This window comes from Rhinolophus ferrumequinum, chromosome 18 (assembly GCF_004115265.2).
Source record: "Rhinolophus ferrumequinum isolate MPI-CBG mRhiFer1 chromosome 18, mRhiFer1_v1.p, whole genome shotgun sequence".
NCBI lineage: Eukaryota > Metazoa > Chordata > Mammalia > Chiroptera > Rhinolophidae > Rhinolophus > Rhinolophus ferrumequinum.
The window spans coordinates 4950650-4978492 of NC_046301.1; the positions used below are offsets into that span (position 1 = coordinate 4950650).

The 27843-nt window shown below is 36.5% G+C and overlaps 1 protein-coding gene across 7 annotated transcripts in view; it reads left to right on the forward strand.

The window, feature by feature from the left end:
- The window catches only part of BLTP1 (bridge-like lipid transfer protein family member 1), a 161636-nt gene that overhangs the window by 47837 nt on the left and 85956 nt on the right, over window positions 1-27843 (forward strand). For 6 of the 7 annotated variants that reach the window (XM_033133318.1, XM_033133322.1, XM_033133321.1 and 3 more), the window contains exons 20-32: window positions 1161-1369; window positions 6625-6852; window positions 7646-7783; window positions 11980-12159; window positions 14167-14295; window positions 16250-16369; window positions 17049-17329; window positions 19174-19424; window positions 21346-21604; window positions 22798-23635; window positions 25837-25907; window positions 26438-26611; window positions 27113-27233. In XM_033133318.1, the coding sequence (XP_032989209.1) occupies window positions 1161-1369; window positions 6625-6852; window positions 7646-7783; window positions 11980-12159; window positions 14167-14295; window positions 16250-16369; window positions 17049-17329; window positions 19174-19424; window positions 21346-21604; window positions 22798-23635; window positions 25837-25907; window positions 26438-26611; window positions 27113-27233 (2999 nt within the window). The remainder of the gene's footprint in view (window positions 1-1160; window positions 1370-6624; window positions 6853-7645; window positions 7784-11979; window positions 12160-14166; window positions 14296-16249; window positions 16370-17048; window positions 17330-19173; window positions 19425-21345; window positions 21605-22797; window positions 23636-25836; window positions 25908-26437; window positions 26612-27112; window positions 27234-27843) is intronic. The other variant, XM_033133319.1, reaches the window with a different exon arrangement.

Below are 27843 nucleotides of genomic sequence, written 5' to 3' on the forward strand. Positions count from 1 at the left end.
TCATTAAAGACACAAGACAGAAATTTAATAACTTTGGAAATGCTTCTATTCTGTTGACATTATTGTATACATACAAAATTTTTTAAGAATTTTGGTATAATTATAGCTAACTTTTATTCGGCATTTACCTATGTATCAAATACTAGGCCAAGCTGTTTCCTGGCTCACATTAGCTCATTCAGTCCTTACAATAACTCTGTGAAATAGATATTTTCATTATTATTATCACTGTGGGGTTGAGGAAATAAACGCAGAGAAAGGAATTACATAATTTTCTCAAGTCTTCCAAGCTAGAAGCAGCAGAGCTGGAATATCAAACAAGATGTATGTGAATCTATATATTTAAATCACTTGATTTTATGAAATGTTAGTTTTTTTAGTGCATTTGACAACTATGATGTCATAGTTACCCTGAAGATTATGTGCCTTATTACAGGGTCCAAATGGAATTAGAGTCAAGTGATATTTTCTGTGTATTTTTCCAGTGAGTTAAGTTTTAAAGAATAGGTTGTATAATTGTTGGTATGTATGAAGCTTGATAATATCACACTGTATTTGAATAGCTGTTTATATGAAACTAATTATACTTTAATGCCCAAGTACAGTTAAGTCTCACTGTAACCCAAATTTATATTGCAAGGACTTGATGAGAATGTTGCCTGTGTTAACAGGAACTTTTCCCTGATTCTGTGCAGTCTGATTTATGTATTTCTACACATATTTCAATGAAGTCTCTTCTATTTTGCATCCTTAATCATTAGTCTTTCAGGTTTTTTTTTAATTATATACTATAGGTGTTAAATCAAGATCAGTTGCTTTCATCTTTGCAAAATAGAATTTCTTAGTAAATAGTTCCTTGAAGAACTTCTAGCCAAGTATTTGATAAAAAGGAAGAGAAGAGTCAACTGCTTTGGATGATGAGATTTCACATTCTATAAATCCTTTCAGCTGTTCAGTACTCTTGTTTTCAAGAATTTTGACTTTTTTATTTGCTGTAGCTATTTTTTAGCAAAATAATTTGCATTTGATTTGAAAATAATAAAATTGACTGGTCATGGAAGTTTGGTCATCAAAACTAACCTCTCAAATTAAAAAGAAAAAGCACTTCTAAGAGGTACTTTCCTCCCTCACCAAATATTTTTTTCCTCAATTTATTCCAGTGTCAGAAATGGAAGAGACAATGCTATCTGTATTAAGGCCATCCCAGAAAACAGCAGACAGAGTTGTTTCTTCACCCTCTACTTCTTCACGGCCGCCTATCGATCCCTCTGAGCTTCCCCCTGATAAACTTCATGTGGAAATGGAACTTTCCCCAGATTCTCAAATAACTCTCTATGGACCACTGTTAAATGCCTTTTTGTGTATAAAGGTATGATTTTAAAAAGAACTTACATATTTTTAAACATAGGCAAAACACAGAATATCTAATTGAAATTGAGACCATTTGCAATAGCCAGTTGGATGATTTAAAATGTTCATTAGACTAGTATTAATACTACCAGACTCAATTACAAAGTTATTTATTAAAAACAGTGTACTCCTTTGTACACTTGAAACCTATGTAATTTTACTAACCATTGTCACCCCAATGAATTTAATTTAAAAAAGTAGTGTACTTCTCAGTTTAGCATTTTTTATTTTTTTTTAGCATTTAGTATATTCTAGAAATTATGCTAGTTGCTAGAGATAGAGATGATAATAGCATCTGTTCTCAGGGAGATAAACTAGAGGGATAAAGCAGGATAGACATATGTGGACAAACTTTAGCACATTGTGATCGATGCGTCAATAGAAGTACAAGAGAACCTTGTTATCTGAGGATAATTAGTGCCAGGAAAAGTCTTCTTCAAGTGAATCCATTAAAAACAGGCAGCTGTAGTGTATGGTAAATAATCAAAGATTTGTTTGAAGCTCTATCTTAAAAATTGAAGCAAATATATGAAAAGTGTATTTCAAAATATGACAAATTTAGGTTCTGAAGAAATAGGCACTACTTTGAGCAAGGACTGAATCAAGCGTTGATTCATTGGTATAATTTCCCCACTGACAGCATGAGAGCACTTAAAGGCTGATGTCTGTAGCCTGAGTATGAAGAGAGGCTATTTTAAGGACAGTGTTTGAGGATTTCATCAGTTTTCTAGACGTTACTTTTACTCTTTTGATATTCAACTCATACTTGTAAAAAGTCCCCAGCAAGTCATCAATGATTCTTACTGACTTAGTCTTCTTTGTAGGAACCTGCTCTAAGCCTTCCAGATCCTCACTTATCACTGAAAGCTTTACCTGTGATTTGAGCTGTTATTCAATGTCACTTTCAGCAACTTCATGAAATTTTGCATTTTTCCAGGATTTTGCAAATTCACTTTGCTTTAGATTTTCATTGAACTGTTGTCCAAACATTGACAGTCACAGCAGTTGAGTTATTTGTGTGAATCTAATTCCATCAATGCTTACTTATGCACTTCCTTTAGCATTTTCACACCTGCAGAGGTTTGGATATCTGCATGCTTAGCTACCAAGGAATCCTGTGATTTTCAGTGACAGAAGTGATGAATTCTGGGCAGGGTCTCAGGTAGTCAGTGTTGGTCAGGGAAGGACAATCAAGGTTTGCTAGCAAAGACTCTGAAGAAGTGCTAGGTTCATGGGTTTGGGAGGTACTTAAAATCTCAGGATGGGAGTTACTGTAGTCTATGTAATAAAAACTACATAAAGCATCAGATGATGTCATTCTAGATAAAAGATGCAAGAAAAAATGTGTTTAATATTTGTGGAAATCTACAGTTTCTGTTTGATTTTAGGAGAGATGCCTGAAAAAGTGATTCTTCAGATTCAAGAGAGGAAACAAACACATACACACGTTTTTTTTGGGGGGCGGGGAGGGCTGGGAGATTGTTTGACCTAAAATATTTCTCAAATATTTCTTTTAATATCTAATTTTCTTGGGATTATATGTGAATAACTATAAAGGATCTAAAATGCATTTTTCAAGTTGTGATTTCCCTGAAAAGGCTCAATTACGGTTGGCCGTTGAATAACAGGAGTTTGAACAGTGCAGGTGCACTTATTTGTGGATTTTTTTCAATAAATATGCAGTTGGCCCTGTGTATCCGTAGGTTTCTGCATCTACAGATGTAGTTTGACCACAGATCGAAAACAGTATTTTTGATTGACAGTTGGGAACCTATAGATTCAGGGCTGACTGTATGCATTGCTCTGTGCCATTTTATATAAGGGACTTGTGCATCCAGGAATTATGGTGCCTGCTGGGTGTGGTGTCTATCTAGGAATCAGTCCACGAAATACTGAGATGACTATGGTTAAGATTTTGGGGTGTGAAAAATTCTATATGGAATTGTGACTGTGCACGGGTCAGCACCCCCTAACCCCTCGTGTTGTTCAAGGATCAACTGTATATTTTAATATCAATACAAGTAATGGCTTAGTTAACAAGTAAGGGTGGTTATATGTGTATAATATCAATTTTGAATATTACTACAGAGGTATTAACTCTGGATTTTGCATTATATATACATCAGACCTCAATTTTTTTATTTTAAAAATTCCATAGTAATACATATTCATCAAAAATAAGAGGACGGTAACAAAGAATACAGAGAAAGAAGTATATGCCTTTATTTTAGACTTTTTTTTTTATAAATTCTGCTTCATAGATATAACCTCTGTTGACAGTTTATTATGTTTTGATGCAGACTTTTCTGTGCATTAAGGATTTTATAACAGTGTTTTAGTGGTGTCAAAAGTTTGTTGCACTAAAGATTTTATTAGTATTTGCATTCATCAGATTAACTCAGAACTTCTATAAAGTGTTGTCACGTGGGGTGTCATGCGGGGTCTCTGGTCCCGCTCCCCACATAAGAACGCAGGACATGGTGAGGCCAAAAAGGAACACCGAGGGAGCCATAGATAGGGGAGTCATACCACTACAGTCTCGCTGGCGGCTGGGTTGGAGACACAGGAAGGAGGAGCCACCGGATCCACAACCTGCTGTCCGCTTCTCTCTCTGCCAACCAACCTCACTTGCTAGCTGCAATCCACCGTGCTAACTACAATCCGCGCTTGCTAGCTCAGCCACCATCTCCTTGCTAGCCCCCATTTTCTGTTAGCGTAGCCACGGCAGTTATATTAGTGACCAGTGGCTCACTGGTTACAGCTGACGGCCAACTAGCCACAGCTGATGGCCATCCAATCACAGTTGATGGCCATTTATTTCCTGAGCCAGCACCTTTCCACATGAGGCTGAGAGCCTGGAAACTGCACTTGACTCTGTCCCCACAAGTGTCTACTTAAGTTTTGACATATGTTATAAATTATATAACTAAAGCATGACAGGCAAAACAGTGTTCTAGACTGATGAACTCTCTGCTTCTTCTTTGTTTTCCTATGCTTCCTTTTATTAGGAATATATGTAATTCTTTAAGTTTCTTTGTTTTCTTCTCTCCTTTTTCTCCTCTTTCTCTGCTTTCTCATCCTCTTCCTCCTCGTCCTTCTCCTAGGGTTGTTTGGAATTTATTTTAAAGACAGTTTAATTTTGTGTGCCACACCATAAAATGGAAATTTTATTTGTGTTTGTAAATATTTGTGTACATTTATTAATCTTAAAATACCTTAAAAATTTGCCATAGCACATTTCTACTTGCCTTATACTTTGGTCAATGCTTTGGTAATTTTTTATTTTTATGTTTTAATGAATCCTTAAGAAATTAGCCGTTACAGAAGGAATTTATATATTAAAAAAACTTAAATCAGATACCCAACATTAAACATTTAACGTTAGGCTAGTTTTTTAAAGGGGTTAATAATTTAGAAGTACATTTTGCTGATAATATTCAACAAGTACAAAAGTGTTAACTCATAAAAGGCTCCTAATGTTTTATAACTTATTAAAAACAGTCATTGACATATTTAATAATAATTAGTAAATGTCCTCTACTATTTTGGGGATTCAGTGTTCCCTAAAGAATTTGTTATAAATTATTTCTGTTTCAGATAATTAATTAAGTGGAGATTGCTTTAGTAGCAAATTAAACATTAGGCCCAAGAGGATATTTTTCTTTGAATTGTAATAATACACAGGAATCTCATTTTTTAAAAAGATTTAAAATTGTAAGGGACTGTAAGAGATTATAAGGGAATATTTTAAAAATAAGAAATTAGAAGGTAGGATTATTAAAAAATCATCTAAAGTAAGTATAACTTATTTCTAATGATTCATTGGTTAACTCTTAGAACGTTGAAAGCTAATAATATGAACCAGGTACCTTGATACACAGATGGGTTGTGTGGATGGGGGTGGGGCAGAGACGATGGGGCCTGGCGGCCATTTGCAGATAAAATCACAACACAACTATCCCGCTTCCCACCTGTGTCAGCTCCAGACGCCCTGCACCTGTCACTGGGACTGGACGGCAGGTGGATTGGGAACATGATCTCAAGGAGAATTGTTCCAAGTACCTCAAGGTTTTTAATGTTGATTTGAAATCAATTAGACATTTATTTTTAGTTTTAAAGATTTAATACTGGAATTTGGGATAAAGACCAATGTTTATTCATCTTTGTCCATGCTTCAGAGTTATATAATAAGGACAATTATCAAGATGTCATACATGTTCTAAGTAGGACCTGTATTAAGGCAAGTAAGAGTAGAGAAGAGAGGGAAAAAAGCACCAGTTTTGTGAGTCAGTAGAGCTGTGACTTTAATAGCCCTGCCACTGAATGGCCTGAAGTCTTTTAACACCCTTTCCTATGAAAAGGTAGTCATTGATCTGACATCCAGAATCCTAGCCAGAAAATGTGTCAATAACCACAATGCAGAATTTACCAAAATATTGATGTGGTTCTAATATTGAACAAATACAGCTAACAGTGTTAACAAGAATATTTTAATAACTTTTGATTACTACTGACAGATCAAATAAGCAAAATTTAAATTCAGAATCAATGGGGAAAAAAGTATTTCAATTAAAAATAAATTCTGATTCAAGGAAACTAGATTAGTAGTTGAGACACTAATGCATAGGACACCAGGATGAGCTAGGTGAAAAGAAGTTTTAGTTAACTGTTTATAGCACATGTTTTTGTCATCAATAACCCAAATTGGATATTCTTATTAAAGTTGTTAAAACATTCCTAATAAGTGTTCCAACTGGGTATATGAATTATAGAATTTAACTAATTGGATTTAGTGAAACTGATTTTCAGTGAATTGATCTGCTTCCCCCAAAAGATGTCTCTCTGCCTCAGCTCTCTGGGAAGCACAGATTGAAAACCACTGACCCTTGCAAATCCTCCATGGTTTCTTCCGGGACCTTGATTGCAAGTTTTTGCTGTAATTGGAGGTGGTTTTAACCTGAAGCTTTACTATAAACTTCTATAACTTTCTGTGTTTTTTTTTTGCCACAGAAAATTTATTTGCTAAACAGCCAAATAAGTGTATGTATGTCTTAAATGTATGTATCTTTTTTCCATTTTAAGGAAATAGACCTGATGCTTTTAATTACATAAAATAGGTTAATTAGGGACATGCTTAGTTTACGAATTTTGAGATCCACGGTGAGTTTTTATTACATACCTCTTTTGATAGCAGTTTGTTCTTAATATTTATAGGAAAACTACTTTGGGGAAGATGACATGTATATGGATTTTGAAGAGGTTATTTCAAGTCCTGTTCTGTCACTGTCAACGTCATCCAGTTCTGGGTGGACTGCTGTTGGAATGGAAAATGATAGAAAGGAAAATGAAAGTTCAGCCAAGTCAGTTCATCCGCTTACCTTGCGTCCTTGGGATATCACTGTACTTGTGAATTTGTACAAAGTTCATGGGCGTCTTCCTGTTGTAAGTGTTTACATATCAAAATAGTCTGGGTATATTGTGAAATTCACCCAGCATAGAAAACTCTCTGTGTGTTTGTGTGTATACACGCAAGCACACACTTAAAAAAAAAATCACATTTGAAAACTTTTAAATTATCCTTTTTTTATCTCTATAAAGCTAGTTTATTTCTTCATAATGTGATTACTTGATTGTTGATAATTTTATTTTCTGTTTTTCTCCTTTCACTTTAGCTTCTTCTTTGTTATTAGTGTAACTTTAGAACATTTTGTCATGGTATTGAGTTGTTTAGTTTACAGTTAGACCGATGGATATTCTGGGACTGTACATTTTCCTAGCCTTTATCTCCAATTCCAGACCAGTTTGGGGCCTTATGGTGGACCTACTACAATATCAAGATCAGGTGTGGTGTTAGAGATTGAAATTTGTCACAGGTTTGGATCCAGCACAGATCCTGGTCCACTCTAAGGATGACCCTTGGGCCTGTGGGGCTGACTTGGAACGAGATTGTATTCCCAAAGAACCCAGGGCCAAACAGGGAGTGGGTAGGCCTGAGCTTTCTGTGGCACGCTTGGTCCATCATGTCATGGCCCAGGTTTGCACAGCAGACCAGTCACCTGTGGTGCCTGGTAGACCTACTGTCCTTACTGGGGTACAGAATAGTTCTGTTTGTCAGTAAGCACTGTTTCTCCTTTTTAAATATCTCCTAATTATACAAATGTAATGTTTATTTTCCCTCACATCCTTGCTCTTCATTTTTTCCATGTGTTGATTACGGTATTTTGTTTGACTTTAGCACGGCACTACTGATGGTCCCGAGTGTCCCACAGCTTTCTTGGAAAGACTGTGTTTTGAAATGAAAAAAGGATTTAGGGAGACCATGCTGCAACTCGTCCTGTCGCCCCTGAATGTGTTTGTCAGTGATAACTATCAGGTAATGTAAAAGTGAGTTTTGGGAGAGACTCTTTATGACAAAACAGTGTGTTTGTTTCTGTGCATGGAATATATATAGCTCTTTAAACTAGCTCTTAAACTTCATTTAACCATATTAAGTTTTGTATGTGTGTTTATATGTATGATAGTTTTTCAGGAATCTCAGTTTTCTTTTTCTTTCTGCTGTTCCCCACTTACGTGATCCCAGACAATTACATTTTCTATCTTACTGTTTTTAGAAATAGAAAGAAATTCTCTATAACTTTTGCATTTGTTTATGGAAGGGAAAAATGTATAAAATGTTGATAGATTCTGCTAAAAATCACAACCTAAGTATTAATACTAACTAGAGCCATAAATTTTCAAAATATGCATATCTACAAGGTCGGTGATTTATTCTTTTCATCTAACATACTTACAAGATACTTTGTTAATTCTTTCAAGGTATCCCTGGGGCCCTTTTGGAAGAGAACCAACGATATTCATCAAATGGGACTAATTCACATTCCTAAGTAGATTATCACTTTATTATCATTTTCAATGCCAAATGGCTTCTCATAGCATCTACCACTGCTCTAGGGCTCTCCCTACTTTAGGCAAATTATGTGCTTTAGAAATAGAAATGGATTTTAATAGAAAGTAAAATTATAAATGGGGTGAGTCTGATACCCTCAAATCGTCAATGGATGGTAACTTACTGTGGAGTCTATGCAGTAATTGCATACCCTACTTAAAATAGCACACCCCCTTTTCACTCTTTTGCCATAACTGCTTATATTTTTCTACATATAATTTTAACATTTATTTTAACTTACTCTTTTTTTAATATGTATATATTAGGTCGGTGCAAAAGTAATTGTGGTTTTTGCAATTATTTTTAACCTTTTAAACCACAGTTACTTTTGCAGCAACCTAATATATGGCATACACACACACTTCACATAACTGAGATCATAATAGCTAAAACTTAACACAATATATGCTTGTTTAGCTGCAAAATGTTTCCTGTTTTAAACTTTTATTTCAAAATAATAATAGATTCGTGGGAAGTTGCAAAGTTATATAGAGTGGTCCTGTGTCCCCTTCACGCAGTTTCCCCCATGTTGGTCTTTTGGTCTTTTACATAATTATCCAAACCAGGAAGTTGACAGTGGTGCCCTGTGTGTGCCGGGTTCTGTGTCATTTTACCGCGTTAATGCCACTGAAATCACGATGCAGGACTGTTTTCTCACAAAGATCTCACTTGCGTAACACTTGTATTTTAACTTGCCGTAGAAACCTTAGAAATAGCTGCTGTTCTCCTCTCTCTGATTAGTAGGTTGTTAGAATTTGTTTTTCTTTGTTCTGGGAGGCAAGTGTGTGGAGAGGAAACCCATCTTCTTTTTTTAATCTATTGAGGAAATTAATAAAGGTGAAAGGGAAATATCTCCTTCTGGTGGAGTTCTGAGACTCTTAGATGAATATCTGATTTCTTATGAGTACCTGGTGACAGTTTATTTTAATCACTGCATTCTCGGAAGACTGTACCAGATATAAAAACATTTTATTTAGCTCATTAAGAGAGTTCACATGGACTATATCATTGAGCTATTGGCAGATTTGTACAGGCTGAAGTATAAAGTCCGATTCATTTGATGATTAGAGAAGGAAAACGCAGAGTGGAGGTATCACCGTGGTTGTAGAAGCACTGGTGACACCTGCTTTCCTAGACGTTAGCCCTGAAGACAGCGGACTCGATGCATTTCATTCTCCTGGAATCTCTTACCTACTTACCTTGCTTACATTTGGTAGTGCTGGCGGGACTGTTCCCAGGAAATCGTCTCTTCTTTGGTCTCTGCACTGTCTACTATTCTTTCATGTTGGGAGCTTCACACTGTGACTGTCCCCCAGGGTCAGTCTGGGGTCACTCACTGTAGGTGTTTAATCCTGGTGGCATTAGTCTTAACTCAGGGCTTCAAGGTTAAGGATCTAAAGTGATGGATTATTGTGTTTGACTTAGGAAACCACACATTTTACTTCATGGTCATCTTATGATGTGTATTAGTTTCCTAGGGCTCCTGGAAAGGAGCCCACCCTGGATGGCGGGAAACAACACATTTATTCTCTCTCAGTTCTGTAGCCTAGAAGTTTGAACCCAGGGTTTGGTGGGGCCGTGCTCTCTTTCTAGGCTGTTGGAGAGGATTCTGCTTTGCCTTTCCTAGCTTTTGGTGGCTGCTGGCAAACCTTGGCCTTTCTTGTCTTATAGACACATCACCAAATCTCGGCCTCTGTCTTCACGTGACATCCATCTGTGTGTCTGTGTCCCAGTTCTCCTCTTACAGGGACACCAGTCATTGGATTAGGGCCACCCTAATCCAGCGTGACCGCACTTTAACTTGACCGCATCTGTCAAGACCCATGTCCAAATATGATCACATTCACAGGGACCCGGGCTCAGGACTTGAACGTCTCTTTTGGGGGACACCATGTACCCCACAACATGGAGCAAGCCATAATACAATTCAGCATTTAATCTTTATTGGTGTCCCCCAATAAAGGCGGGCTATACATTTAGGACAAGCCACATGTATTTTTGAACTAAAAAAACAAAATTTATTCTGAGAATTATGGAATTTTATGCCAGAAGAAATCTACTGACCATCTTTCCCAACTCCTCAGATAAAACCTAAGGGAACTGATGCCTGGAGAAGTTAGGCAATTTTATATACTGTCACACAACTTAGATGAAAATGTAATAAAAATGTGATAGCTGATGTATTATAAAATTGTACACTGGAAACCTATGTAACTGTACCAACCATTGTCACCCCAATATATTTAATTAAAAAAAAAAAAAGAAAAGACAAGAAAAACTGCATCAGAAGAGCTTCTAGAACTACATTATAGTCACAATTTGAAATTTCCTTTTAAGAAGTCCTTATGAATTATACTTAGCCCTCATTCTTAAAAAAATTGTAAGAACATGTTTCCCAAAATGTGTCGAAACAAGGAACACTAACCCTGTGAGATGGCCAGCATGCACACACTAAAAAGACTACCGTACTGAAATCAGTTTGGGGAATATCTGGGGGCTGTCTCCGTGTGGAATAGCGAGTTCAAGCCTCTGAGAAGACGTGCTGTGAAGGCATCTGTGTAGTCGCTCGGTCAGCAGTGTCTACTTTTTGTGGTGACTCTCTTATGTTAGGGGCCTTGGGATACGTGGTGAACAAGACAGAAATGGTCTTTACTCTCATCAACCTGATGGAGAAGATACATTTTGAGGGAATTACAATTAAGATAAATAATTTCACAGAGTGGTATGAGGTGCTTTGGTGGCATGTAATGGTCTTGATGCAAGAACATGATAAAATCTGTCCTTTGAAAAGATCTCTGGTCATTTTGTAGAGTATGGAGCAGAGAGAGAGAAAAGTGAGTGCTGGGAGGCTTTGCAAATGTCCTGGCACGAGGTCTTATTTGGACGAGGATGATAGCAATGAAGAAGGAAGAAAATCAGGGAGTATGTGAGAGACTGTGGGGGTAGATGCCACAGGAACTGGTGACTGATATTGGAGCATTGCCACGCTGGTTGAATTCTGTATTCCTACCAGTATTTTGTGGTGTTCCACGGAATACCCTATTTCAGCACTTATAGCACTTATTCTTTAGCTTTCTGAACCAGTAAGTCTTAGAAATTTTCTCTTTGAAATATTGGCTGCTTTTTAGTAGTGAGTATATAATTATTCTCTAAGATAAATTTATCCTTTTTATATTTACACAGTTCTCAAAATCTGTGTGGAAGATGACCTCCTTCCCTAGGCCTTCATTTTATGGTCTTATTGGTCCTTATAGTTCCCTGTTATTGTCTTCTTTTTAATATTTGAATCTCATGATTCCTCCTTCCCTCAGAAGAGTGGCCTGTTACAATCCCTGTCAGAGTATTAGATTCTCTTTACTCCTCCAGGCAGTTACCAGTCAGACCTGCATTCTTCTGAGGACGGTGCTGCTGTGCTTTGCAGCTGGGCTCTCGTGGGCATTGTCACTACAGAAGCTTCATGCAGACTGCTTTTATGGGTACAGGGTTGTGTGAGGAGCTTGGGGATCCCAGAGCCTTATTTTCCAGATAGCACGTTAGTCTCTGGGGGAAAATGCAACTAAAAATTGGAATGCGCTCTTACAGTCTTTTCTTGTGCTCTTACAGTCTGTTGTTATTGTTTTCAGCAGCGACCCCCAGTGGATGAAGTACTTAGGGAAGGTCACATCAGTTTGTCTGGTCTCCAGCTGAGAGCACACGCTATGTTCTCAGCAGAAGGTCTTCCTTTGGGAAGTGATTCCTTAGAATACGCCTGGCTAATTGACGTGCAGGCGGGGAGCCTTACAGCCAAGGTTACGGCACCACAGGTATGATTCTCAGAGTGCTCTCTCATGACTTTTTTTTCCTTTACTCACCTACTGCCCCAAGAGTAAGCTGTAGGCCCATTTGAATGGTCATTGCATTTCCACTAACGACGTTCTGATGGCCAGGCAACAGCCATTTGCTTTTTGGATGGATGTCGTTCTTGACATTCACAGTTTTCTTAGCAATAGATGAATCGGAGATAAGTTTCACTTTTCTGAGCCCCATAAAACTGATGGGTGTAATGTTTTATAGTTCTGCATAGTACTTTAAAGAATTTGAGACTTTCTTTGGGAAAAACTCAGGGTGAGATATATGTGTTGCATATATATAATAAAGTGAACATATATATTATTAAAATTATATTAGTTGGTTGTCCACTGTTGAAACAATCTTCTTTTCCTAGTAGATAGAATAATTTTCTAAGAACTTTGCTTTTTTTGTATAGTTCTTAAATAGGATTTGAAAATAGCATTTATGGTATTAAGGATTATAGGTAGCCTAGTTCTTTACTTGTCACATCCCAAAGGAAGATAATGTCATTTTACCTGCTATTAGTGTTGCAGATACTGGTTAAAAAAAATAAAAATGAATTTACTTGTAAGTAAACCTGGTCTAGGGTGCTAGTTGTGATCCTTTGGATAAATTCCCCCTCCTCTTTACCATCCTGCTTAGTCTTTAGAAGACTCAGAGGCCGTGGGATTATGTAGTCTAGAAATGGACCACTGAATTTAGTTGAATAGCCATTTTACTTCGTAACATTTCAGCTGTTGAGCCATATATTTATGACAATATGCATGTTTATCTTGGCATTTCAAAATATTGGAATGTGGCAGAAATGTATATGCTCAATTTTAATAAAAAGTTACAGAATGGCTATGAAAACATCATTTAGAGTAGCAGTAAGAAGGTGAATAAAGAATCTAAGTATCTTGTATATCTGAAAGAAATTGTTGGAAGGCAGCAAAAATTAAGATTCTAGAAATAGTAGGAAAATGAATGGAATTGCAAAGGGATATTTTATGTAAAAAAAGGATGAAAAATGTATAACGGAATGTATAAAAATGGATGAAAAGTAGTATTCAGTGCTCGGCCTCGTAACTATCCTCTCCTTATTGTCCACTGTTTCCTGTCTCTACACATACAAGTAAAAACTGAAGCATATGACAAAGCAGCTTTTTTCTGATAAGCATGAAGTAAAGCTGTACTCACCCCACAGGACTGGACACAACTCTTTTAATCTCAGGATCGCTAGACTCAAATGTTTATAAACTGCACTTATTAGAAGAGGAAACATTTTCTTCTGCACTGGAATCTTGGCATCACTGTTTCTTTCTTGTGAGATTCATGATTCCATGGGTGCTTTTAATGCTTATGCCATTCTTTGTATATTTTACAAGTGAAATTTATGTTTTCCAGGAGTTTAAATTATGTACATTTTAAGGGGATAATATCATGTGTCCCATGTCTCAGTGTGTTTATTAACAAGTCTAATCGATTATAAAATTAAGGGTTTTTTAACTAAAGGTTGGATGAAGAGTTGCTATATGGTTACTTCAGTTTCTATTTACATAAATACAAGTGCTTTAATCTTTAAATGCCTGATTTCCTAAAATTGTAGTTCAAAATGATAATTAAATACTCAAAAATTTCACATCAAAGGTTGGTTGATTATTAGGTGCTTTCTAGGCCGAGGATTCCACTTAGTCATATAAGAAGAAAGATACAACCTTAAAGAAAAGTACTTGCTTTAGAAACTCAGTTTATCACTTTAAATGAGTTTTCATTTTGGCAGTATATTTGGTCATTCACAAATGAAAAGTAACACAAGCTTATAAATTATGTCAAAGTAGAAAAATCACTATATTGGCTAACAAGTAGATTAGGTAGTGGCAGGTTTAAGACTGGTTGGATTCTTTTAAGTTGTGTTAATATTCTTGATTAGCCTTTGAGTTTTGAACACGTGTTTAGGGTACTAACAGTGTTGTCAACCTGTCACTGCTTATTTGTAGCTGGCTTGTCTCTTGGAGTGGGGGCAGACATTTGTGTTTCATGTGGTATGCCGGGAGTATGAACTGGAAAGACCCAAATCAGTAATAATATGTCAGCACGGGATTGATCGTCGGTTCTGCGAATCCAAGGTACATTAACAAATATGTTAGCAGATTACAGACATTTATGGATTTTTTAAAATGAAAGATGGAGATATCAGCTTTAAATCAAGTGCACATAGCCATGAAATAAACACTGCAGATCAATTTTTTCAGTTAAGAAAATTATTTTGCTGAGTTTGTAGCTACTTGTTATTTAGTTTTGTCTAAAATATGAGGTAATTATAACGTGCATTCACAAATAAATGGAGGTATTATGAAAATTATATCCTGTCTCTTACATTTTTATCGTTAACTCTTAGATCTTAATGCATTATTATACTCTTTGGGATATGGCTGTATATCTATGCAAAAGATTTAGAAATTGAAGCAAGAGGAAGTTTAGATTCCTTCATGACTTTGCTAGCAGACTTCTCTGGAACACATCTGTTCTCCTGCAGTATGATTAGCAGTGTTGGGCGTTTGCCAGGTTTCCTGACTCCAAATCTTACGCGCTTTCCACAGCATTGCAGTACCTCGACTCAGGGTCATTACAGTGCTTTTAGGAGACTTGTAAAGTAGACCGTAAGCCCTAAAACCATATGCAGTTCAATGACATGCAGAGTGTTTTGTTGCAATAAATACTGTTCCTTATGAATTTGGGGATAGGGAGCAATTTTTTTTTTTTTTTAATATGCTCATTGCAGAAAATCTGGAAAACATGACAGTTTCAAAAAAGAAAACTTTCCCCAATTCTATAACACAGAAATAACCATTGTTAAGTTTAGTTTTTCTTTCTAGTTTCCATATGTGTCTTTCCTTTCTTTTTCTTTTGCTATGCAAACTATATTTGTTATTATATTACTATAAATTGAACATAATTCATCCTACTTTTAATTTTATGTCCAACAAATCTGTAACCCATGCTTATTTACCAACAATAAAGGAAAACCGCTATAATTGATGATAAAATTGTTTTTTTTCTGGTTATGAACACATTGCCGAGCCCCAGGGAATGAGTTCCTTAGTCATGTGTCAGACAGTTTCTTATGGATAATTCACATGTGCTTGTAGACATCTCCTCCTTTCTTTTCTTTTTTTTAAGACTCAAAGCTTTTATGTTACATGAAACTTTTTTTAAATCAACTTTATTTAAAAATTTACGTACAATCAATTCACCCTTTTTAAGCCGTAGAGTTTGAGTTTTGACAAAGGTGATATATACCACTGTAACCATTCCTACCAGTGAAGATCTGGGACATTTCTGTCACCTTAGAAATTTCCTTTGTGTCCCTTTGCAGTTGGCTGCTGTGCCATGCAACCAATGGTATGCTTTCTGTCATCTTAGATTAGTTTTTTAAGGTCTATTTTGTGGAGGAAATATATTTGTACAGAGCACCCTGCCACTAATGAACAGTTACATGCTTTTCCCAGGGCTGTCATTTCCCCAAAAAAGTTCATGGAAGTAGGAGAGATGTATGTTTCTGTCAGACCCAAACATGACCAAGTCTATGTTTTAGATGTCCAACAAAATTAAATGTGTGTGGATTGTCCTAGATATCATCATAAAATTTACAGTTGACATGTGTGTGAGTGTGTGTGTGTGTCAATGGAGTGCTCATGAGAACATCTTACAACTTTAAACTCCTATTCAGTTCTTATAAATCTATGACATTGTTTACATGTCAGTTAACCTGGACTATTGTTTCTGAGTTTCCATACCAAGTTATATATGAATTGTGTCAATTTAGACTTGCTACTTGCTCCTTTTGAATGAAAAAGGTACATGGTTACTTAAGATTAGTTTTCTAATTGGTAAGACTTTAACTGCTGATTATTTCATTTATCATTCGTTATGAAACAGTAAACTTGAACCAACTGATTTTTTTTTTTTTTAATGCACATATAACCGGAATTTTGTTTGTTTGCTTAAATAAGGAGACTGAAGTATCAACATAATGAATTGATGGTGCAGAATTAAATATTTGATCATTTTCCATTTTAGTTGAGTTGTATTCCTGGGCCTTGTCCAGCTTCAGATGATTTGAAATACACTATGACTCGTTTAGCAGTAGATGGAGCTGATGTTTATATCGTGGAGCATGGCTGTGCTACAAATATAAAGGTACATGTTTGTCTGTTTCTTGGCCAGTGTATTTCTTTTGCCTTTTGACCAAACCAAACTTCTTCCATTTCTTGAAATACAGCACACATTTATAGTTTGCCACTGTGATAAATACTGCAAAGTTCTAGGAGTTAGCTTTCTGTTTTTTCCTCACCCACATTCTCTTCCAGTATTCGGTTTTAAGGTGTATTTTCACTACTTTTTTACTCTAACTCAATTATTATAGCATTGTGTTATTGCAGGGTAATAAATTGGTAATGTTTTTCAAAGATTTGATTTTGAATGCCTTTAGGTTTTATACATTGAGTGCCTTCCTGGCTCCTGAAAACATTTGTTTGCCACCTTTGCTTTATGGGTTACTGTTTAAAATCAAACCTTGTTAAGATTCTGTGATTTCATTACTTACTCCTTTTTTAATGTTTCATTTCTTCTTCTCTTTTTTGTTTTTTTTACTTATGTTTTTATCCTTTTATCTTTTTTAAAAATTGAACGTCTGTTTTTATTCTGTTGCGTTTGTCTTTTCTATTTCTCTTCCCCTTTTTTTTCCCTTTGCATTTGTTTTCTTCTGTCTTTAACTTTCATGCATTTTGAAATAAGTACCTATTCTGTAGTTTAATTCTAAGTTGCTAAAAAAGTACAAAAACTAGACTGTTGTTTCATTTCTTTCATTCGACTTTAGATGGGTGCTATTCGGGTTGCAAACTGTAATCTCCACAATCAGTCGGTTGGGGAAGGGATAAGCGCTGCCATTCAGGATTTCCAAGTGAGACAGTACATTGAACAGTTGAGCAATTCCAGAGTGGGACTCCAGCCTGCCATCCTGCGGAGGGCCTGCTGGCTCGAGGCTGGGTCGGCCAGCTTAGGACTTATCACTGTGGATATCGCACTGGCCGCTGATCACCATTCTAAACATGAGGCCCAAAGACATTTCCTAGAAACTCATGATGCCCGAACTAAGAGGTAAGTGGAATCTAAGACTGGTAATAGTCTCATGTTCAGATGAAAATTACTAGCTAATGAGAGGAAAGTCTACTGTTAGGAATGGAATAGCATTTTAAATAAAGACTTAATGTGACTGTGTCCCGACGTGGTAACTCACTGATCTTCAGCTCTGGGTGCCTTTGTGGGTTTTTGATTCCCAGGAGTTTTTGTTGTAGGTATATTCATTTCTGATATAACTGGAAAAGTTACTGAACACATAGGCCATTAGTTTTATTAGATTAGTGTTTCTGAAAAGTATAGTTTCCAAACCACTAGCACCAATATCTCCTTGGAACTTGTTAGACAGTTATATAATCAGGCCTTCCCAGACCTCAGTCAGAAACTGTAGGGCTGGAGCCCAGCCGTCCATATTTTAATAAGCGGTCCAGGTGATTCTCATGCAAGCTGAAGTTTGAGAACCAGTGCACTGTGTTGTATGAAGGTAGAGGAAGGGAGCTCCCATCTTGGTGCCCCCTCTGTGTTCCACTTTCGGCATCAGGCGCTTTGCATACGTGATACCATTTAATCCTCACAATAATCTCATTAGGTATATCAGACCATAGTTTTACAGGCAAGGAGACCGAGGCTCAAATGATAACTGACTTGTCCAAAGTCCTAGAGTTATTAAGTGGCACAGCTAGAATTTGAACCCACGTGTAGATGACCACAAAGCCATGTATTCTACTAAGCTTTTGCTGCGTCAATGAAGTAAAAGAGTCTATGGGACACATAAGGTCTTTTATTTTGATAGTGCTTTAAAATATTTTTGCTGAATGACCAACTCTTAATGTGCTAAAATAGAGAAGTGATTTGAAATTGATAACATCTCATTGAAAGAATTCCTTCAGTTCTCCCTCATCCTAACACTTTCTCACATTTTTTTCCTTCTGTCTTCTCTGGACTGCTTCTAACTTTATATATTTGTTCCAGGTCATCTTTCACCTCTCAAACATGACTTTTTGAAAAATTCCCCATTTTCTTTGCCTAGTACAGAACTAGGTACATAGTAGATATGTTCAAGAAATATACATGAGTGAATGCAAAATGAAAATGATGATTCCAGTTCTGTCTTCCTGTGAGGGCCCTGAGGATCCAATGAGATAATGCATGTGGAAAAAGGAATAAAGATGTAACTCTCAGATTGTATTACATAATATTTTTTAAGAAAGGAGGGGAGTTAATAAATACTGACAGATTTGTGTGTGTGTCACTCAGAGAGCCTGAAGAATTTTGAATACATTTTCTTTTATTGTCTAAATTCTTAATACTTTGTTTAGAGTGCTTAGTACAAAATTATTATTAATTTTTTTCTCTAAAATATAGAATAGTGCGTTATTTTGGTTTTATTGAGAAATAATTTCTTGTCTCATATTTATAGTGTTTTGGTGTATTAAATTTGCCATGTGAAATAGGCTCTGAAACGCTAAAGGTAATGAATTTTGAATTAAATGTAGTCTATTTTAATAGTTCGGCTATTTTTTAGATTAATGTTTAAAATTTTTAGTCCTCTTGAGAATATTTACTGCAGTTTTTAAACTGGATTGAAATGATTTTTATATTTAGCTCTTTGGCTTTTTTAAAAATATATGTTATATAATGTATGTTATATTGTTCCTACATATTTCCTTTGCTTATTTGTTTTTTAGAACGGCAAAATGATTAAAAAGAATGCCACAGTAAAAATAAACTTTTGTGCTTACCTTGGCTTTTAAAAATATTACCAATTAACTCATATTTAACTAATTGTCTGTCAAAAAGTTTTTCTTAATGAGTTTTTGTTATGTTGTTGTTTTTTGTTTGTTTTTGCTTTGGGTTCTGCTTAGGTTGTGGTTTCTGTGGCCAGATGACACCCTGAAGAATAAGAGGTGTAGGAACAAGTGTGGCTGTCTCGGTGGCTGCAGGTTCTTTGGCGGCACAGTAACTGGCCTAGATTTCTTCAGACTTGAAGAGTTGACACCTTCTAGTAGCTCTGCATTTTCAAGCACGAGTGCAGAGTCTGATATGTATTATGGACAGTCTCTGCTGCAGCCTGGAGAATGGATTATCTCTAAGGAAATTCCCAAAATTGTGGAAGGTAATAAAATGTGTTATATTGTCACTTGCTAATCTTCTCTTTATCCCTATTCCATTCTGAGAGAAGTTCAGAGTTACATTGCCGAACTTAGTGTTTTGAGCAGTCTTAGAGGTAGGGTTCAGTATAGTCTGCCTTTCTTTTACAGGTGATTTAACTAAAGCCAGGTAAGACTAGTGAGTTTCTCAGAGTTACACAAGGCAAAAGTAGGTCCATTGTTCAGATCTATTGTTAACATGGTAGATTTTCCTAGCCAAGCTTATTCTAAATATTTCTTTATTTATTGTCATTTTCCTAGAACCGAGCTTCCAGAGATGTACTTAGAAATAAGTATAAGCTAATAGTTGTTTTTCAGTTTACTTTAATAGGAAAACTTATCAGTAGTAATATTTGTACCATTGGGCCCTATGTCATCAACTACTTTTGCAAAATACTCTCCTTATCACTAAAATTGAGCATGTTAAGAAGAGAAATGTGGTCTTTCCTTAGAGCCTGTAGGATAACTTTATAAATATGTGTGTTTGGCATGAGCAGTGAATGGCATATTCCCCATGTATGAGATTTAAATCTACTAGTATCTGTTCTCTAAAGACTTCAGAAATGGATTTTCTCTTGGGTTTCTTAGATCTGTGTTCCTACAGTTAAGTGCAGTATTTACTGCTTAAGTAGCCGTGCTGTTAACAAGTGAAATGTACAAAAGTCTTGATGTTTCACCAATATTTAGCCTTTTTTCCTTAGACCACTCAAAAACATTAACTTAGCACTGCCTTTTGTCAGTATCAAACAAAGATAGGAAAAAAAATAGTTTTAGTGTTTGTTGCATTGATTTCCTATGTATAGGGAGCTCTTACCGGAAAGAGCTAAACTACACATTCCAAATCCTATTTAAATGATTTTTCACTGCATTTAATATATAAATGTGTACACGTTTTTAAGGTTGTTTGATTTCAGAGGTTTTGCAATAATAAGAGCAGATTATTTTATGAAATTAACAAACACTAAAATTTCTTCACATGTAAAGGATAAAAAAGATACTAAGTACAATTTAACTTAGGTGTCTTCTTATAATATTACGTCCTTAGATTTGAATAATGTTTGTTTTTAAAGGTTTTCACAGGTATTTTCTCATTTCATCCCCATGCTACTATGTGAGTTGTGTACTTTCCCTGTGTGCAGTGAATAAATGAAGGCTCATCACTGAGACTGAGTTGTACGGTCATACAGCCAAATATATAGCTGAGCAGAAAATAGTATCAGGGCCATCTCCCCTCCCTCCCAACTCCAATTACATAACATCACGAAATGTTCCAGATTAAAGAAGACATGAAACCAAATGCCATAATATATGATCCTGGATTGGATCATGTACTGAAGGGGACAGAAGTGCTCTCAAGGACGTTACTGGGCCAATTGAGAAAATTGGAAAGCACATATGGAGGTTAGATGAGTACTGCATAAGTACTGTGTTTATCAAGTTGATAACTAACTATACAGTCGTTACGTATTAGTCTTAGGAAATAAACACGTGTCTAGGGTTAAAGGCCACAGTATCGGCAAGTTACTCTCAGATGGTTCAAAACTTATTATGTATGTTACATATAAATAGAGCAAATGGGACAAAATTTTTAAAATAGGTAATTACAAGTAAAAAGGTATGGTGGCTTTGTACTGTTTTTCAAAGTTTTCCGTAAGCTTGAAAATTTTCAAATACAAGATTGAAAAATAGAAAGGAAAAGAAATTCATTGTCCACGAACTTGGGTCCATGCTTAATGTGGATATGTTGCTATGTGAAATTAGATGCTTGTGCTTTTTAAAAACAATTACCCGTAAAACCAGGGAATTGAATTAAGTTGTCATATTTTTCATAAATTGCTTTTGAATTGACTGTGTTCACGTCGACTGCTTTTTTGCTTGTTGGCTTAGGTAACGTGAATGGCGTGAAGAGGAAAGAGTGGGAAAACAAGTCGGCAGGGATGGAAGCCGAGAGGAAAGTGCAGCACCTCAGCTTGCAAGTGCCGCTGCGCTCGCACAGCTCCTCCTCGTCCTCTGAGGAGAACAGCAGCTCCAGCGCTGCCCAGCCTCTGCTGGCCGCAGACAAGGAAAGCCCTTCCTCTGGCGCCGATGACCATTTGCTGCAGAAAGAATTCTCACGTGGTGCCGAGCGAGATGAGGGCCAAGTGAGGTGGGTGCTCCTGCGAGCTGGGGACCTGGTCACAGCAGGATCATAATTGCTCCTCCCCGTGGCCAGAAAACCTTTCCTCTCAGGTCACCCAATGTAGAAATTGTTTTTCTCCTCCTGCCTCCTGTCCATGTTTTTAAATGTCCACTTGCCATTGCCTTTCTGATGGTAACAGCAAGACATATATATTCATTCCAGATATTAGGAAAATACAGAAAAGTGTAATGAAGATAAATATTTCCTGTCATCCCACCACTGAGAGTGAACCAGTGTTAACATTTGGGTATTATCCTTCTAGTGTGGTGAATATTTTTTGGTCCTCCTCGTTTTATAACAGTTGATTACTCTTTTCTTGACACACACTCTCCTCTTGATTTGACCGCACATTTCAGATTTTCCTCCCACTTCCTGGCTATTCCTCCTCAGTCTCTATTTTCACGTCCTCCATTTTTTTCCTCCCTTTCTTCTTTCTCTTCTTCTTCCAGTTGGTCATTTGTAAATGGTGCTATCCCTTAGGACTCTTGTTCTGTACCCTTTTCTCCACTCATCCTATACTCTTTTCCCAGACAGTCTCAATAACTTTTTGGCTTCTACTATGAGTTGTAGCTAACGTCTTTAAACTCCAGCCAAAACCTTTGTCCCTATAAGCCCAGTTCCCTTCTTGATTGATCTACATGGATGTTTCATGGAGACCTCAAACTTGACACATAAAAAAATGACCTTTTGTCTGTCATGATCAGTTTGTTCTGCCTCAGTAAATGGCACTATGCCTTCAGCTGCCACGGTCAGAAATATTGCAGGTACCTGTGACTTCTTCCTCTCCTTCGGTTTCTCTCTTTTAATCAAAGGCCCCTGGTATATTTTGTCAGACAAACTGTTTAAAGATGTGAGAAAAAAAACCTTATATAAATGCATTAATGTTCATAGATTATAGATAAAAGATTATACTCAAGGTTTCTTTAAGTGTCTGTTGTTTTAAGCTGCCTCCACTTTTTTGGGGAATTGGATGGGGTATGAACACATATGGTGCTGTTTTGTTCCTTTGTATGGCTATTTTATTGTAAAATTTTAGATTTTCCTTTATTGTAAGATAAATGATTAAAATTACTAAAAGGAATTGATAAGTACTTCTATTTATACTTAAAGCAAATTGTATGATGTGCAGTAACTAGTAATGGCTTTGCTTTCTGTTTTAGTATTCCTCCAGAAATTTCAGGAAACAGCCCTGTGTCTCCTAATACTCAGGACAAGTCAGCGGGTCAGTCTCCCCTGAGGTCTCCCTTGAAACGACAGGCCTCTGTATGTTCCACCCGCCTGGGAAGTACCAAGAGCCTTACTGCTGCTTTTTATGGGGACAAGCAGCCTGTGACAGTTGGCGTCCAGTTTAGTAGTGATGTCTCCAGAAGTGATGAGAATGTACTAGACTCACCAAAGCAGAGAAGAAGTTTTGGTTCATTTCCTTACACCCCATCAGCAGACTCTAACTCATTTCATCAGTATCGATCCATGGATTCCAGCATGTCAATGGCTGATAGCGAAGCCTACTTTTCTGCAGCTGAAGAATTTGAGCCCATTAGCAGTGATGAAGGCCCTGGAACTTACCCAGGTAGAAAAAAGAAGAAAAAGCAAACCCAGCAGATTGACTACAGTAGGGGTTCCATATATCACAGTGTAGAAGGACCACTTACCGGCCATGGCGAAAGCATTCATGATCCCCGAACTCTGCCGTTCAGAACTCATCCTTCGCAGGCCTCCTTTGTGTCTGCCTTAGGTGGAGAGGATGACGTTATCGAACATTTGTATGTTGTAGAAGGCGAGAAGACAGGAGAGAGCGAACAGATTACTTCTCAGCAACCCGTGATGAGCTGTTACCAGACTTACCTCACTCAGTTCCAGGTAGTGAATTGGTCAGTGAAGCACCCGACCAACAAAAGGACCTCCAAGTCCTCATTGCATCGTCCCCTCGACCTGGACACACCGACCAGCGAAGAAAGTTCATCAGCATTGGAGCAGCTGTCTGTTCCAACTTTTAAGGTATAAACCAAATCGTTGCTGACGTATAATCGATAAATCGATTTTGAAGATATTATTTTCAAAATTACTCTCTGTAATTTTAGCTACCTTTCTGAAAGACAGAATTTATGAAGTCATGGCTTCATGTATGAGAGTAGGTCTCAGTTACTGTTGAGTATTATAAATTCGAGTATGTCAGGAGTAGTTTGAGACTTGATTGTCACGATGTTAATCAATTAACATATAGTCTCTACATTATAAATTAGGATCAAGTCTCTGAATTCATATTTTCTGCGTCTTAAAAATAAATTTTGAAATTGTTTTTAGTAGTCGGTACTCTTTCTACTAATGCGTAACTGCTTCTGTGCAAATCTACTTCCACTCATTTGACATTTGAGGTCTTAGAATTTAGTATGAATCGGTTATTGTTCACTTCTGTAAATAGCTTTTTCTAGGAAAGTTAAAAATAAGTCAATAAATGTAGTGATGATGGCCAATATGAAAACCATTTTATAAAAGTATACATTTATAAGAGAAATTTTTATGATTTTAAAGACCAAATTTAAGGCTATAAAATGTTACGGAACTAATTAACAATGTTCAGGAATCTTATGTGGTGCATACTTACATATATATAAGTATACATTCTCTCTCTCTCTCTCTCTCTCTCTCTCTCTCTCTCTCTCTCTCTCTCTCTCTCTCTCCATATATATGTATATACATATATATATGCAGGCACTTATTTAAAGTGTCTCAATGTTAATGTATTCATTCTTAATTCAGAGATTTATTATGTACCACTGTGTGTCCGGCATTTGCTGTGCACTGATGAGGGAAATGGGCCATGGAGCTTACAGTTTAGGGGTGGGAGACAGATGGATAAGTAATCACAAATTGAGAAGTCTTATGAAGATAATCATAGGACACTGGGACAGAATAATGGGGGTGGGCTAATGGTTGAGTTTCCATGAAAGGTCTAGCTGAGGAAATACTTAGATGGAAACTTACAGGAGGAGGGGGGTGAGGGTGGGAAGACCTGGGGACTGCACTCTGGGTGCCGGCATCAGCCTCACCGAAGGTCTGAGGTGGGAAGGAAGTCAGTGTGCATGAGACGTGGTGAGTTCGGGCACCTGCTCCAGGTGAGCCGGAGGCCTGAGCAAGGGTTACAGACCAGGGATCAGCAGTGAGAATTTTATTTTAATTTCATTGGGAAACTGGTGAGAGCTTCAAGGAAATGGGATGTGATCTTATACTTTGGCTACTAAGTGGAATTTAATTGTTACCCAGCCAGAGAGGAAGTGAGATGATCACTTAGGAGGCTCTGGCAGCAGTCAGTGATGGCATGACGGCCGTGGACTAAGGTGGAAATGGGGTAAATGGAGTTCAGTATCCTTACAGATATGCATATAGAAGTATATAAATGTGTATTAAAGGAGGAAGACACTTTAGTGACATTTACAAAGTTTTGGTTTGTGCCCATTTCTCTTCTTGGCCCAAGATAAGCTGCTTCTGCTACGATTTCACATGTGCTCTTTAGTCCACGTGAAAGTGTCGGTATCTGGATTTTCCATTATGAAATCAAATGGTACTTGCTGTGCGTAATATTACCTGAGAGGTTAGAGTTATTTTGGTATTGTCAATAAATCCTTCTAGTTTGATTAGGCCATCAAATATCTAGAAAAGTAAGTCAAGGAATTCATATCTTTAGATAACATCGGAAGAAAAAAAAGTTATTTTTCTCCATTAAATCTAAATAAGCGGCTGGTGTTTAAAAGGGTTCAGCTTGATCATTGAAGGGCATTATTTGCATTGTTTATCTTTTATGAATTTAAAATACAGTCTAGCTTTTCCTATAACGTAATGTTTCTATGGAATTCTTCCCCACTTAAAAGCTGATTGTGCTAGGAAAAGACTTGAAAATTATCTTAAGAGCTCAATTTAAAAGGAACTCTGGACCAAATACATTTGAAGCACTTGCTTTTAAGCTTTGTCGTACAGCTGTTTATTCACAGCCCTCCCTTGTCATCTGAATACAGAAAATGAAATTGCCAAATGAATATTTTCTGTGATTTTTCTCAATTTATCAAATATTTATATTGTATGTGTCAAAATCATATTAATGGGGTAATCTGGATATTCACAAATAATCAGTCTATAGCATAAAATTAGAGAATAATTAAATTAAAATTCTAGACTATAAGTAATGTTTTACATGATTCTAGGTCATCAAACAGGGACTCACAGCTAATTCTTTACTAGACAGAGGAATGCAACTTTCAGGATCAACTTCAAAGTAAGTAAAAATTACATACTTTTCACATTTAAAGTCTTTGTCTTTTCCTGATTATGAGAGATGCAGAGTTTGTTCTGAGAAATAACATTCTTTACTTGACTGTAGATTTGATTTTATGAATAAATTATCCTAAACAATTCCATTCTGTTGTGAGTCATGGCTTTGCCTGCGTTTACCAGCAGTCGATAGCGTTTCTATTAGCCTACTCGTACTACTGAAGCCATGACTCGGTGTATCAAAACTGGGAACTAACAAGAATTCACAATTGTAGTGTTCATATTTTGGAAAAGCCCATCAAATAAGTGTGTCAAAACTGTTTTCCCCATTTGATATATTAACTATCTTTGATCGCTTTGCATTTTAGTCCCTCATTTGTCCTGTTTGAGAAGTATTTGGGACATAAACTAGTCCGATTCTATGAAATTTTTAGTTGAAATAAATGTAGATTTAAGTGGTCACTCATCTTAAGGAAGCTCCAACTTCTTTTTTCATGGTCTTTGTAATCTCTACTTTGTTGTTAAATTGTACAGTACACCATATACTCCCCTGGAAAAGAAAACTGTTGAAAACACAGACGACGAAACATTAACAGAAGAGTGGACCCTGGATCAACCAATGTCTCAGACCAGGACAACAGCCATCGTTGAAGTAAAAGGGACCGTTGATATTGTTCTGACTCCCCTGGTGGCTGAAGCGTTAGACAGGTATGGATTTTGTCTATAGCTATATCTATTATTTTATAAAATAGTAAATGTATATGATATGATCAGTAGTTTATGTGATATATGTTCATAAAGACGAATGTTGATAATAGCTGTTTTGACTGAACAAAAATGAAAATATGTTTAGAAAGCTCTCTGTTTCAGTTAGTTATCATTTTTTCAGCCTAAATCATTATATTACAATATTGTAATAATTATATTGCATTATATTTTCCTTTTTTTGCTTTTGTGTTGATGAGCATAAAATGACCCAATTCTCAGTAACTAATTATTATGTTTGATATTCTTACTATTGTCTAGTTCATGGAGGGATAAAGGGGAAATAATAGGTTCTCTGTCCTGTAAGAAGCTTGTAGTTTATCCAAGGAGATAAAGCTAACATGACTGAAATCTAGATGGAACATAAATGGAACAGTTTCAATAAAGTAGATCATCATGTTAAGTGATACTCACGTTTTGCATTTACTGTTTCTCTTCCCTCAGATACATTGAAGCAATGGTTCATCTTGCCAGCACGCGACATCCAGCTGCCATCGTAGACAATCTTCATGCCCAAGTCCTCAGGGAAGCTGTCCAGAACAGCAAGACCACCTTCTCAGAAAATGTGAGACCTTTTTATTCAGGAGAGTGTGGCAAATTGAGTATTCTTTATGGGTACATAATATCCAAACTTGAAAAATTTGAATGTATTAACATTATATTAGCTTTTTAAACTGGAATTCATGGACATTTCTGAATAGTTTTTATGTCATTGGCTCCATGACAGGATGTATAACTATACTATGGGTTAAATAGTAGTCACCTATTAAAATATAGCTTTATTTTGTTTATTTTAATTTCAGAAGTAGCTTAATTCTAATCCTTTCCTAAAGAGCTTTGTCCCTAAGTGAATGAGCATTCTTTAGGACTGCTATGTTCATTTTCTAAGAAATTAAAGCTACATATTATTTTGGTTTCCTTATATGATTAGATAACTTGTCTTACAATATTTTGGAGATTTTTTTGTTCACCTCGGTGAATCACGTCACTGCTTCCTCATGTCTGATATTCAACTTATGCTGTAGTCCAATCCATGAAGCTACTTTCTTAGCAGTCATCTCCTGGTGTTTTTCTGGAGATTCTGCATTTGACTTTCAAATTGATCTGGGTCATATTTGGACTAGGGACTGGAGATAAGGAGAAAGTGAGGGTGGTGGTTTTAGTGATTCAGTTAT